At 36.8% G+C, this 14,756-nt stretch overlaps 2 protein-coding genes across 2 annotated transcripts in view; one reads left to right on the top strand and one right to left on the bottom strand.

Moving 5' to 3' along the window:
- Positions 1-14,756, top strand: part of TDRD9 (tudor domain containing 9) — an 80,054-nt gene that overhangs the window by 4,503 nt on the left and 60,795 nt on the right. The window lies entirely within an intron of this gene.
- Positions 2,016-3,416, bottom strand: RD3L (RD3 like). Its single transcript, XM_074149011.1, has 2 exons — positions 3,118-3,416; positions 2,016-2,313 (listed from the first exon to the last, which is right to left on the bottom strand). Exons 1-2 carry the CDS (start codon positions 3,414-3,416, stop codon positions 2,016-2,018), a joined length of 597 nt encoding a protein of 198 aa, XP_074005112.1.

Genomic DNA, 14,756 nt, shown 5'->3' with positions numbered 1-14,756 from the left:
TGAATTAATATTGCAGGAATCTTGCATGTTTGACTAAATAAAAGTTATTTTCTGAAACCAGCATTGTGGATGTTAATTCTCAATGTAGTATTAATTCTGTTAATGCCTTTTATATGCTCAATACCTGTTACCCTGTTTTCTATGAAAAAGGTACTTGAGGTTTAACTCTTTGGGGAGCTTTATCACTGAGGAAAAACCTTTCTTTCAAACCATCCTGCCCTCATGCAGGGATCCATGTCTTGCTTGTTTAGAGCTGCATGAAAAGAATCTGGTACTCTTTATTCTGCATCAGTAGGGAAGAGTAACTTGAGATCAGCTCTTTCGTTATTTTATCCACAAACCAAGAGCTGCACAAAAGGAGGGCAAAGAGTTTATACCAGCTGAGTGCAGGTACGAGTTCGCACATGCTTGTGAAGTTTAGTGTATTTAGTTTATGGAAAGTGGAGGGGCTGGTTATTTTTGCTATTGAGATGCAATTTTTTATTATTCTAAACTTGTAGGAACTGATTTACTCTAGTCCTCTGGTGCTTTGTCAGGTGTATGCAGTTAGGTGTATGTTGTCGCACCTACTGTGTAGATTATATTCCACTCTCCTGCATGAAATGTTCTCCAGATTATAAGCTTTCCAAAGGTTTTTTAAAATAGTATTTTTGTCTTTTATGAAGATATTGTGCCATTTGTTTCACCCGGTTTATGTTGCATTATTAGTAAATTCTTTCTTGGGTATGGGATAAAACTGGAGAGCATAAGGAAATACCTTTCACTTTTATGTTACCAACTTGAGGAAATCTGAATGTCATCTTCGGTATGTTTGAAGAAAATATCGGAGGAAGCAGTTTTCTTCCACGTATTCAAAATAGTGCTCTTTGTGAATTGGGCTGTGTGAGTCTTGCCCATTTTTTTAATAATGTGGCAGACAGATTGAAAGGAAATCTGGAGATGAAGGGTTACATAAAAGACATGTAAAAACTTGTTAGATACAGTGATGGGAGCACAATTGGAAATGCAGCAAACTGAGTTCTGGCATATGTTTTCATTGATTTTCTGCTCTAATTGTCTGCTGTGATGGCAACTGCTACATATCTGATCAGTCTTGTAAAACTTCATCTATCACTGTGGGTTCATAATAATGGCAACTGAAAATATGAAATTTTTGTTTAAATTTAAAAAGATCACCTCTTGCTTTGGAAACGATCTGTTTGACTCTGTTGCTATTCTAGAAAAGTACTGTCTGATTTGGTCAAAACACTTAGGTGTAATACAGAATCTGGATTTCGGGATAACCTCCAATAAGCCAAATGAAGAAGTACAACTATTTGAAATAAAATAATTCATTAACTTGTTAAAGAATAAAGAGCTAGTTGTTAAACGCTGGTAAATATCTAATGTTTTCATTTAGTTGTCTGTCTTCACAGTATTTCAGCACATGCAGAGCACAGTTTAGAAAAAATACAGAAACATTACATGCTGCGTGTTATAATTTCTGACATTGTTTTCAATTTAGAATTTATTCTTGACGTTAAGAAATAAGCTGATAAATACTTTTTTGGAGCTGAACAGTTATTTGGTATAACTGGTATTATATTAAGTCAGATATCTTACACAGTATAAAGCTCCCATTGAGCCTAAAAGCGATGTGACAGTTACAGAGGTTACACCTAACACTTTGTGGATTGATGCTATTTTATTTTGAAATGGAAAACAGTCTTTTCTTGTTTAAATACATCTAGCCATATATGGCTAAAAAATAAAATGGTTCAGAGGGTTTTTTTTCCAGAAACATCTACATTTTTGGTTAAAAGGTGCCTTCAAACACAACATCTTTAAGGTACTATAAAGATAAAAGGAGAGTTTAAAGTTTGACTGCTGCATACTAGCTATAATCAAGCATTTTCATTTCTGAACTTGGAAAAAAGGGGAGCATGTCACATTTCTTATTCCTATATTTGTGGATGGCAATCACGAGAAAGGAATGTAAACGTCTACATAGCTTTTTGAAAGAAACACAAACCAACTTAACTTGATGGGTAGTAATAGGGTAGATTCCAGATTCTATGAGAGAAAGTGGGAAACATGCTTTGCGTGTTTTTGTCAACATAACTTGAAACTGTGGGGATTTCATCTTTGTCCGAGTTGTTACAACCGTCTCCACGCAGGCTGAAATGTTCAGAGCAATTTGTATTCCATTCATCTACCAGCTGGTCTTGGTGGTTTTCCCTCTTGATGTTGGTAAGAAAATCTTTTAAAACTTGCTTGAATATGTAGACTATTTCCCAAGGTAAAACATCGTTTTCTGCCAAAACTTCACGAAATCTAGAAACAAACAAAAACTGGAATCTAATCATCAGCATTGAAAAACTCTTCTGTTTCCTCTCTCGTCTTTTGAGGGAAGGGGAAGGAGGAGGAAATGACTACATTCTGGTATCATTTATTCCTTGCTGCCACATTTCCCCATACACCTCCCCCAAAAGATTATAAGAGGAAAAGAGCTCTAACAATGCACTGGATGTGGTCCAGCTATTATGAGGATTGAAAGCTATTGTTACTGGATATGCTTTTTTTTTTTTTTTTTTTTTTTTTTGGCCCATCTGGGTAAATTGATTTAAACTGACTTTGCCCTTAGGTATATTCTGGGCTTTAAAAGGCGCATAGGCTTGTTCTGACTATTCTGTGTGTCCCTAGAAAATGTATTTAAAATACAGGCATAGAATTATTTTTCTTTGTAAAATATGGGGGGTGTTTTGGACAGTGAGGCTGGGTTTCTGTGTAAGAGTGCATTGCATTAGTGCTTTAATTTGATTTTTGGTTATTGAGTTACTATTTAATAAATACTGAGGATAAATAACCGAGGAAAAACTTCAAGTGTTGAGAGGTCGTGTTTATGCACGTGAGACTTCCTTTGTTTTGGATTAGACCTGGAAAATCCTGATTAAAAACTTCCTTCAAGTACAACATATTAAAGATGTAATTTCTAAAACACCTGTAAAAATGCTTTCCAGTTGCTGGTCATTGTTACTTTGGAGGAAAGATCAGAGCCAAATATAAACTTGGATTAGGTAGAAGAAAAATCTTACTAATGACAGAGTACTCAAAGTTAGAGAAATGTGAAACAATTACCTGCTGAGAACAGTTCCTGTTTGGCAAGGCTGGATTTGTGAGCACAGAACTTCGAGCTGCCGTTGCTCAGTAGCTGGAATTGTTGCTTGAGGGTTTTGGTAGTTCTTCAGCCAGTTGTAATCCATGCCAGTCTTTTGGACTTTTTGTTCATTTTCGATCTCTTGCAGTAATCTTTCACGCTCTTTCAGGTGCCATTTCAATTCCCTCAGTAGGGTTTTTGTAACTACTTCTGATCCAGGATATCTTGTGGGTTTGTAGGAATCGTTTTTTGACCATTTCATCCAGCCAAAAAGTGGCATTTTTAAGCTGTGAGGGGAGAGAAAAAAATAAATATTCCTTATTTCTGTCTACTTATTAAACCAGACACTGTCTGACTGATAGTATTTAAACCTGTAGACTTTATTCTTAGCAGCTGAATATTTAAAGGAAACTTCCTTAATGATTCTAAAATATTTTGCAGTAGAATATAGGTAGTGATAACAATAATCGCCAAGCCATAAGTAAATCTGACAAGCCTTGCATTTTATAATGTTTTCCATCTGCTTTGTGAGTTAACGTAACTATGTGAAGTTTACAGCATTTAAAAGTGCATGTCTGTCATCTTGGAAATATTTAATTTTTTATCCTGGTAGTGTTTATGGTTTAAAAACAAACAAAAACCAAACAAACAAAAACCACAAAAACCTCCACCCAAACTAAATCAAAAAACCCCACCAAAAAACCCAAACCACCCCTACCCCCAAAAAAACCAACCCTAAAACAACAACAAAAAAACCCCAACAAAACACAAAACCTCAAACCTCCAAAAATTAAGTTAACTCATACATTTAAAAAAATGATGAAATAAAGTTAAGTGCTGGAACTTTAAGTCATCTGTTTTTAAAACTTTGGTATAAATTTTAATGTTGAACAAATTCTTGTTTACATGACCTGGAAAAAAGAATCTGGTGGAATAGGCTTTTTAAATTACAGTTTGTTACAAATCATGCAGACACAAGCATACTAATTGGAATAAAATAACATAAATTACCTTTGCAGTTTTACGTGAACAGTGTTGTTTCAGGTGAGTTTGCTTGAAGGTCTCTTACTGTCGCATATCCTGTTTCCAGGCTGTTACTACTGCTGGAAGAAAACAAGGTTTTTTTTCTTTTTTCTTTTTTTTTTTTTTTTCATTTACTCAAACTGTGCTTTGAAAAATGGTTTTCTGTACTGAATATGACAGTTTAAGTTTTTCTGCTTTTAAGGTTCTTTTTCATCCTCTGTACCAGAGAGGAGTAGTAATCCATTTAACCTAACATGGTCTCTCAAATACTTTCTACAAAGTCCATTAAGATCTCCTACCTTTGAATTGAGTTCTGCCGATGGCAGCAATTTAAAAAAAGATGGTAATAATTTCACATGCTTGTTGCTAAATCCATCCGAAGGTATTGTTGGTAGTGAGATGAATAACGATAGTCTGAAGCAACTACAGACGTGCTTCTAGCTAAAGTTAAGGCTGTCGTATGATGTGATGCTTGGCTGTGCATAGCTGTAGGTCACAGTTTAGAGCTGTATTTTTATGCCTGTAGAGTGCTAAAAATAACTACGTTGCTTTTATCAAACTAAACTTTCGGGCCATTGAGATGCTGGAAGACTTTTCTCCCATTAGAGGGGGATCAGGCTGTTCTACTGTCATCTTTAAACAGCTAAGAATAGTCTTTCTCTAGTAAAGATCATCTAAAGCCTTTGTTAAGTGAGTGTTGACAAAAAAGAGCTATTTGAGAGTTGCTCAGGATTTTGTTGCTATATTAAATACTTCTTGCTATTAAATACTTCCAGATGAATTTCATCAATCTCATGGTACTACACTTTTTCATTATTTTGCATAGCTCTTAGCATTTTTAATTAACATTTTAAATGTGGCTGTAACAGAAGCCAGGCTGTAACACCTATGGTGTGCCATGAAAGACACATTAATCTAATTAAAGGAACAGAATGAAAAAGAGATGCAAATTGAGGTCAAAGTGATCTAAAAAGCCCAGAATTGTCTTACCATAGACTTTGCTTCTCCCTCAACTGGCTGTCAGTTGCCTGCTCCCTCTTTCCTTGATGAGTATTTTGAGTATATCCATTTTTAAGATTCATTTTCAGGGATGGCCTTGTGCACACTAAAGGTCGCTGAAGCAGCCATTTTCCGTTCCAGTTATCTGGTCTCTTCCTATTAATCTAAACAGTAGCCATGGTATATGAAATGCCTTCTCTTCTGCTCTTCCTTCTTCTAATGACTGTCTTTGCTCCTGTAAGTATTTTTCATTCCTACTTTTTTTGCCTCCACTGGCGTGTTGAACTGTTGGGAGAACAAGGGTTTTGTAAATTTGTTCTAGATGTCATACAACATAAAGGATGACGTGTGTGGCCGTTATTAAAGCTGATATTACTTATACATTGGAAAAATTCAAATGTCAGTATTAATACTCTTCAACTGGAAGGTTTTCACATTGCATTGTATGTGGTACTATGAAAAAGGAAGGGAGCTAGGTTTATGATGACAGAAGTGTCCTGACAGATTTTCAGATGAAATTAAAACGCCCCTTGCCACCTCCTTTACAGCACTGTTAACATGTCATCACTTTTTTTCCACCATATCAAATCAGAAATTAAACTGCTGTACAGTATGAAGCCATTGTAGTGTCTTTGCAAATTAAGGAGATGCATACTGGAAGGTGTACAAATTAATTAAATGAGAAATCTACAACAGTTTGGTTTTGTTTTGTTGGTATTTTTTTTCCCTAATCTTTGGCTGTGCGATCAAATTTTCTGAGGCAGGATACTGATATTTTTCTTTCTGTTGGGAGGAGAACATTTAAGCTGAAAATTTGCATTGCTTCTAGTTTTGTATGTGTTTCAGATCTGTATTCAGGAAGAGTTGACTGCTCGTGTGTGGCTGGCATTGGGAACTAGAACTTCAGTGTAGAGCAGTATTTTACGCAGTTGCTTGCCAGTGGTTAATCCTGGAAATGTTGGGGAGAGTCACAGTTCCATCCAACTATCCCTAAATACACTCATGGTTCTGCAGTGCTATGTCGGGATGGAAGTTTGAGCTTGACTTTGGCTGATAGTGGGTCTGTTCCCTGAAGGCATTACTGACTTTGTCTTTATTTGTAGCTAGAGTTATTGTTATGATTGAACTGGGGGAATGGGGAGGCTATATTTTGATTCCTGTCATTAATTTTTAGGCAGTTCCTAAAATTGCAGTAATAAAATTAAAAATGGTATGAAGTCTTTACTACCTTTAGGTTTCTTGCCTTTTTTTTTTTTTAATGTTCTCTCCTCAACATTCATCTAGCAATCTTGCACCTTCCTTCAGTCTGCAAATTTTTTTAACTTGGAGATGCTGGGTTTTTTTAAGTGATTTATGGTCTTAAGCTTCTGAATCTCTCTCATCTTTGTCACTTCATCTCATTACTCACTTCTGTAAATTTTCAAAGTTTCAGTCGCAGCACCTTTGCTTTCTTACTGTAGCATACCAAAACAGTGTGTTTATAGTTTTCCATTTTCTGAATTTTTCTTTGCTGGTTTTAGTGACTAAAACACATTATAATGTTTGCATGAGACCATAACATTAGTGTTATCATGATGAGTAATTTTTGTCTTTAAGCCGTAATTTACTTTGCCACTGCAGCAGAGCAGTTGTTTGCTAATTGATTTTTTTCCCTGTAAATTAACCCTAATTGTGTGTGTCATATAAAATGTGAATTGAAGAGCCTTTGAACTTTTTTAAAACTTTCTTTCAACCTTACTTTGTTTTCCTAATTTTTGAGGCAAGGAATGTAATGAATTCCTAAAGCATCTGTCGTTTTTATAACCTAGTAATTTTCTTTGAAATTTCTCCTCTTATTTAGGTAAAACAGGGTGTATATTCACATAAACATTTCCTATGCTTTCTCTTAAGTTAAGCATTCCTTTTTCTGTAGCATATTTTAGGCTTGTTTTCTGATGCTGTTGTCCAACTGAACTGAGGGAGCAGCAGGAGTTGCTGGAGCCAAAGTGCAGATTTCCTTTCATAAATCACTTCAGACAATTTTAGTGGTCTTTCCTTTCTTGCTATGGCAGGTCCAGGTTCATCAGCAAAGAGCCTTATTCCAAAACAATAGCCTTACAAGAGCACACGCTAATTGAAAATTGATTGGGTAAATAATTGATGATAAATGGATTGGGTAAGTAGTAAGGGTGGCAGCTAGTAGCTAAAGTGGGATCTCTTCCATTGTATCCCTGTGTAAGAGACACAGGTTATTTATTTTTATTTTAAAATGGCTATGTACAGAACAGACTTTTAAAAAACCTTGGTGATAGCTTATTTTCATCCTGTGGACTTCTTGGTACCAAAAAAATGCGTTCCAAATTGTCAGTGTCTTCCTCTTTCTCCCGTACTCGTTATTCTCCACTCAGTCCCAAGTAAATGGGGGGAGAATACAGATGGGGGAAATATCAAACAGATTTAATTCTTGAATTAATTGCCAATTCTACCAGTTTAAAAAGGTGTTTCTCACTTAAGCAGTTGGCTGGGAGACTGCATAACCTGGTTTGTGGAGATGTTGGAGGAGGGGAGGAGAAAATAAGAACTTTTCGTTTTTCTTCTTTCTTAGGAGAGTACAAAATACTTTTTCTAGCAACTCCATAAGCAATAACTAAATGATTGTATTACACTATGTGTATGGTTTCCACAGATTAGCTGTGTAAGGTAAAGACTCCTGTACTTCCTTCTTGGAAGCCTTTTTCTGAAATAACAATAGTAATGGAGGGCTGTGGAGAAGCTCTGATTGCATGGCCATGCAGCTAGAGGTATTGACTTGTGTCTCCTCTGCCTTCAGACCACATGAAGAATAAATGCTTCACCTTAAGAGTGATCGATTAGAGCTGGGCAATCTAAAATAGAAGTTTGCGTGGCAGAGCTCATGTGTAGGGAGGTTGTTAAACTTTTCTATCAGTACAGGTGAGTGAAGACAACCACACATGGAATGATGGAACAATCTAAATGCATCTCTGTAGTAGTGACTCTGCTTTGCTGTGGGAAGGATTTCTTATGGGTTAGGGTGGTTATATTTGGCTTCCCCATGGCTTTTAGCTCTACTGCTTTCATGACATTTGGCTTACAAATACCGAAGTGAGGAATCATTGAGGTAGCTTAACTTACTTTCCCATAGTTATTTGAGTATACAAACTAAGCATAATTTACATGGAATTAGAATAGATGAATATGGAGGTTCCCTGCTGGCTTCAGTAAACTTAGATGCAGCCTCTAATTTAGAAACTGATCTTCATAATGACTGGCTCTGTGGATCACCAGTGAGAATAACGAGCATGCCCTGGTGCATGTGGCAGAACAGTTTCTACTGGGGCCATGTGCTCTGTTTATTCTATTACTTTCTTTTGCCCTTAAAATAAATTAAATATGAGGCACTGTTCCATTTACTGCTTGATTCATGCTGGTTAGTAGGAGGCATATTTAGGGAGTCTGTTACTAGGTCTTACTTGACTGAGAGGAAAAGTGTGTCAATCTGGTGTGGTATTAGTATGTGTCATCTTTAAAGAGTTCCTCTGAAGACAGTGCTGCATCTGTGGTGGCAGTCATGTTCTGGGTATGTTTTGTCCTGAAGAGTTGTATCTAAACCTGGCGCTTGCTGTGAGAACCCTCACAGGGCTGGTACTCAAAATGGCTCATCTGTTCTAGCAGTTCCTCTTTTACCTCTTTCTGTTTAACATCACCCTTGTGAGGGGAGAACTTGATGATTAAGATATTCTGCAAGCAATTAACTGGTGCGAGGCTGCAAAGATTGAGCATTCACTTTAAAAGCAAGCGATATTTCTAACTTAAGTTCTTCAGGGTTAAAACCTCTGAATCTCTCCTTGTCAATACTCTTACAGCTCTCTGTATTATCAACTAGGAGCCCTCAGCTCTGTGTTGAAGGCATAGGACAACTAGAGAGTAAGAGTATTTACGTACGCTTGTGATGCATGTTCTGAGGGTGCTGAATATCCTGGATTTTAGCTTTGTTGATACAATGGCAAGGCATAACTCTGAAGTGGAGTTCTTGAAGAATAAGAGTTAGGTGATTTTGTAGATGTTTATAGAAAATTCCCTCTAGTATAAGCGGTAGCATTACAGAAAAGTGGATTCTTACTTGAAAATCATCATAACTAACCTTAATACCAACTACTTTAGAAGATGGTGCTGTTTAAGGCAAGGTAATATTTCTTAGCTAAAAAGAGGTGACAGAAGATGTTTATTTTATCCTGTCTGATGCTTTTTGAAATCTCTTGAAAGCTTTTTTTAAAAATCTAAGTAAAATAATCTCTAGCACAGGAACCTTAGCTATTTGCATGACATTTGGTTAAGTAAGTTTTACGTTCTGATTATGACCTTTCAATGCTACTGTAATAAATAATTTGCTGTAATGCAGAAGGCATATTCTTGAAACAGAATTGCCATTCTTGCAAAATCTGAAATTCTCGCAAGGCATACAAGTTCTCGAGGGATCAGCTGTTCTTCCAGTGTAGTGTTTTCTTGTAAACAAGTACTGTTCTGTAACGGTATTCTGGGAGAAAAAAGCTGCAAATCCAAGTCAGCTCCAAGTACAGCAAGAAGACTTTAGTCTCAACATATGTCTTAACATCACATACGCAAAGTAATTTCCTAAACTGACAACAGGGTCCATTTTTTTTTTTTTTTTTTTGTTGGTTGGACTCGATGATCTCAAAGATCCCTTCCAACCAAGAAGATTCTGTGATTCTGTAATAAAAAAGTGGTTTAGTTAGTCCTGGAGCTACTACTATGCCTGTCTGAAAGAACTACAAGTTCAATACTTACTGATGCTGATTGAGTGTGCTGTTGGACGTAGATGATCTTTAAGGTCCCTTTCAACTCTTAACCATTCTATGACCAGTTCCCAAGCAATAGGTGGCAAACCTAACTGGAGTGTGTGCGTGTCTATGTATCCCCTTTCCCTTTTTAATGCTGAGCATGATGTTATATGGCATGGAATATCTCTGGTTAGTTTGGGTTGTCTGCCAGGTTGTGTCGTCTCCCAACCTCTTGTACGCCCCCCAGTCTATTCCCTGGGGGGGGCAGTGTGACAAACTGAGGCTGTAACTAAAACATTGGTGTGTTAGGAGTATTGTTTTAGTTACAAATCTAAAACATAGCATCATAGAGCTGCTTGCCATGAAGAAAATTAACTCTGTCCCAGCCAGGCTGAGTACATTTACATAGAAAGTTTTACCAGTGCTACCAGTCATCCGAGAAAAGTAAGATTTCATTTTTGTAGCTATCCGTAGCCAGCAGGTTGAATGATTTGCTTTCATTTATAAACGCAGCCCCGCTCTTTGGATTTAATGATCAACTTTGCAGGGCATTTTTCTTTTGATTTGACAGAACAACTCGCTGTAGTAGCTCTTTCAGGCTGCGGGCAGATGGTGAGTCTACCTCCCCTGATTTCTTCAGACAACATTTGACTACTGCTTGGCTTTTTAACAACTATGAACAAAACTTGCCACAGCCTACATGAGAGGCCGCTTGGTAAGACTCCTTGTTTGGTCCTCTGCTTTGACAATAACAACAGTAATAATTTCTCTTTTAACAGTGTTAACTGACAGAAAGTTGTGTAAGCTATCATAGTACTTCTGTTGCAGTTATGAATAAAATCAGGACATATTTGAAGCCGATTTCTTACAGTTGGACTGTCTGTAGCATCAATGTCTTTGGTGCTGGTGACACTTGAGTAACAGTCAGAGGAGATACAGGCATCAGGTTGACATTGAGGGGGTCTTGCATTTGATATTAGTCTTCACAGGCATTTTTTAATTCAATGGAGTCTCTTACCTGCATTGTATTTTATTCAGATTTATTTAAGGTAGATTTTTACCAAGTTGATAACCAAATGCTTTTGTTTTAATTTTCTTGTTATGGGGATTTTATTTTTTTTTTCTATTTGTCCAAGTTCCTTGCCTTTGTGGTTAGAGGGAAGTGATGAATTTTGAAGTTTTAAGGAGTATAGATGCTTTGTGAATGTTGCTAAAGGGTTACAGAATCACAGAATGATATGGGGTTGAAAGGGACCTCTGGAGATCATTTAGTCCAACCCCCCTGCCACAGAAGGTTGCACAGGAATGTGTCCAGGTGGGTTTTGAATGTCTCCAGAGAAGGAGACTCCACCACCTCTCTGGGCAGCCTGTTCCAGTGTTCTGCCACCCTCAAAGTAAAGACGTTCCTCCAAACTTTCCATTTTCCTGTTTCCATCAGGAACAATGTTTTATAGAGGAACTGTGCTTTTGGTTTAAGTTAATAAATATGAAAACCCATGTAACTTCTAATTCATAACTACTTATAACACCACTAATTTACAAAATTAACTGTTTCGTGTGTGGTAGAGAGGTAGAGTTGCTGTGTGGTTTGTCACCATCTGCCCCCTTCCAAATATCCCTATTTGAGCTATGGCTGCAGAAAGAGGAGATCATCTCTACGAAGAGTCCAGTTCTTTGAAGTCCAGCAGTTCATCCTAGTCTTCCCCGCTGGCATAAAATCCCAGAGCAGTAGACAGTAAATTTGAGCATATTTAATCCTGCCATTTACGGTTGTTATTTCAACTGTGGGTAAGGTGGAAGATGGAAGGTCTTACAGAGCTGTTAGTTTGACATAGAAGAAGTATTTCTGAGATGTTGAGTTTACATAGTCGATCCAAATTCAAACGTTTGCATTTGAGTTTTTCAGGATTTTGCAAAGTAGTTTTAGTGCACTGCCTCTCTCCTCCCCAGCTAGTTAAGGTTTTAAAACAGGACCTCTGAATAACTCCTGTGAGGAAGAGCAGTGCAAGCCTTTAAGATGCCCATATATGAAGACTTCATCACTAAATCTAGCTAATTACCTGTTTAGAACAGCTCGGAGTGGAAAAAAGTATGCACCTCATTGATTATTAGACTCTTAAAATAATCTGTAAATCGCTTTGTAAAATCTGAATTTTAGTATTTAATAGGTTTAACTTGTTATGAATTCGATTACTAATATTGTATTTTTGTGACTGAAACATTATGGTTTTTGAATGGCAGTACATAATTTCTTTAAAGTTAGTGTATTCCTGCAAGTAAAACAAGTCTTCTTAAAAGTATGGAACACCAGCTGCCAGTTAAAAGGAAAGTAATTTTTAGTATGTCCTTCAGTAAACCCAGTGGAAGGTTATTTACTGTCACGGCAAATGTTCAGTTATGTAAAGTGTCACATTATTTTAGTTTCAGAAAAGAGGCTTTGAAACAGTCTACTGTATATATCGTACTAAAATTGTACAGTGAAATATTGTTCTGTATGCTATAAGGCTAAGTGCTTTTTCAAGTGATTCCGCCCCAAAAATCCCTAAGTAGGTGGACAGCTTGTGTGTGTGATAGAGGCCATGACTTAGGGCAGTTCTTCTCTTGTGATCTGTGAAATGAGTGACACTAGTCTTATGTTCAACTCCCAGTCCCATGTGAACAGGGATTTTCATGTCAAATGAACCAGAACATAAATAAGCAAAAAGTACATCTATAAGGATTTATTTTTTTTTTTAAACCATAGAACACTTTGCTTTTTCAGTTGTTTGTCCCTAAGATGGAAATGTTCATGGCCTTGAAATAGGAGCTTCTACTCCAAAATGTAGTTAATAGAAAATTATCTGAAATTGGATAAGCAAGCATTTTATTCCTTGGAATGTCATTACATACCTGAATATTTTCTTTATACAATCAGGTTTGCTGCATAAGCAGTGTTATTTTTCCAGGGAATAAGCCAGTATGTATCTGTTCATCGAATAAGGCTTTTTTTTGAGCACTGCATCTAGAGACATTAACTGTCTTCAGTGTATGTATTGGCATTGTCATATAAGTGATTGAAAAGAGCCACATACATTACTTGTCACAGTTGTGGTTGAGATTGGGCAATTGATTCTATTTTTGATAACTAAGTGCATGCAAAAATGCTTTCGTTAATTTTTCAAATGCTCAAATACAAAAATTTCCCAAGTGTACTCTGTGATGATGGCCTTGTTGACTTGTTAGAGGTCATTCTATAGCTTGAAGAAAAGGAAGACCTTTCTCCAGCTCAATTTATTTAAAGAAAGGCACCCTCAGTGTGTTTGAGAGCATTTACAATTGGATGTGTGAACAATTTCTGGTGTTAAACTGTGTTTCCCTTCTAGTAATTCCCCTGAAGTGGCAGCTGTATTTAATTTTATGTTTATGACACTGAATTTAAACCCAAATAAGAAATATTTTTTAAAAAATATGTCCAAATCAAGTGCTCAAAATTAGTTTTAAGTAGTCATATGTGCCACTATCAGTCACACTTCAGAAAAAAATGTTGTAGTAGTTGAACCATATGGTAAAGGAGTAAGGACAGTATCCCATTATATCATAAGAAACCGTGTTAATTCTCTTCCAAAAAGAGGCATGCCATCTACCTCCTTTTTACCTGTGTAGAAAGCTTCCAATGCCACTGTTTTTCAGGCTCAAAGTTCCCATGTCTGCTACTTCTGAGAGTATTTTCCAAAATAGGTAGGTCTTGAGATGTGTACACCTTCATAGGCAGCTGACGTGTTGTGTTTTACAGATGCTAGGATGTATCAAGAGTTACTTGTTGTTGAGAGACGTGACCGGTTGATGGTGTTCTCAGTGCTTTAGAATTTTGTCTGCCTTCGCCCACTTACGGTGGCACAATGTCATGCATTTGCACGTTCAGCCACAGAAATCTGGCTGCTTTTGAGGATGAAACATGCCCTTGATTTAAATAAGATCAAACTCTCACCTTTTTTAAATTAGGGGCAAGGAAGAAAAAACATAACATCTAAAATCTCCTGAATTTCCTTAAATCGATGACTTTCAATTTTCAGCAATTGTGTTAGTCACAAAAATGCTTTTGATTGCCTCTTAATTTGGTAAAATTCTGAATGTGTTTCATATATGCAGCTGAAAAGTTGTTGTTTGCCAATGTTTTAATGTATTTGGGGGATCGAAAGACCTGGGGAAGTCTCAAAGTAGGTGAGCACCAAGGCTGGAATCTGGAAAGCCTAAAGCTATAACAGGGCAGGTGTACTGAAACGTGAGTTTTCACTGTGTCAGAGGGAATAGAAACGGGGAAGAAATAACTGGTGTATTGGACAGACACACGCTTCGTAAGTAGAATCCAGAAAAACCCCTTCATTAGTGTTGTCCTTTCCTAGCCTGGAATGGATTTGAATTTTCTCGATCTTGTCAATTCTCTGCTGTCAGCAAATGTTTATTGAAACTCATTAGAAAAATATTCTCTCCGTTTCTGTTTGTACAGGTATATATAGGAGGATACCTCCTATTGATGGCTTGAAATGATTACTTGAAAGGATTGAATGATTACTTGATTGTATCGTTCTGATGACTTAGGAAAGGGCCAGAGGGCGCAAAATAATGATTTGATTGTTTTTTGGTTTTTTTTAGATTTTTCTTTAAAAAAATAACGTTAATAAAATAAAAAGCTTAAAGATTAAAGCTGCAAGGTTCAGCATTCAAACATTGAGAAATGATGTAATGAAGGTTGTTTCTTCATTTCATATGCCCGTACGCAGTTTTCTAATTGCATATGATTTTCCCCAGGACTGTAGCCC

This window comes from Numenius arquata, chromosome 6 (genome assembly GCF_964106895.1).
Source record: "Numenius arquata chromosome 6, bNumArq3.hap1.1, whole genome shotgun sequence".
Lineage (NCBI taxonomy): Eukaryota > Metazoa > Chordata > Aves > Charadriiformes > Scolopacidae > Numenius > Numenius arquata.
The sequence above is the reverse complement of the archived record's forward strand: the minus strand, read 5'-3'. Positions and strand labels throughout refer to the sequence as shown.

Coding starts and splice junctions, on each gene's coding strand:
- RD3L (XM_074149011.1), bottom strand. CDS start 3,416: ATGCCACTTTTTGGCTGGATGAAATGGTCAAAAAACGATTCCTACAAA. Junction 2,314..3,117: donor ACAGGAACTGTTCTCAGCAG/GTAATTGTTTCA, acceptor GTTTGTTTCTAG/ATTTCGTGAAGTTTTGGCAG.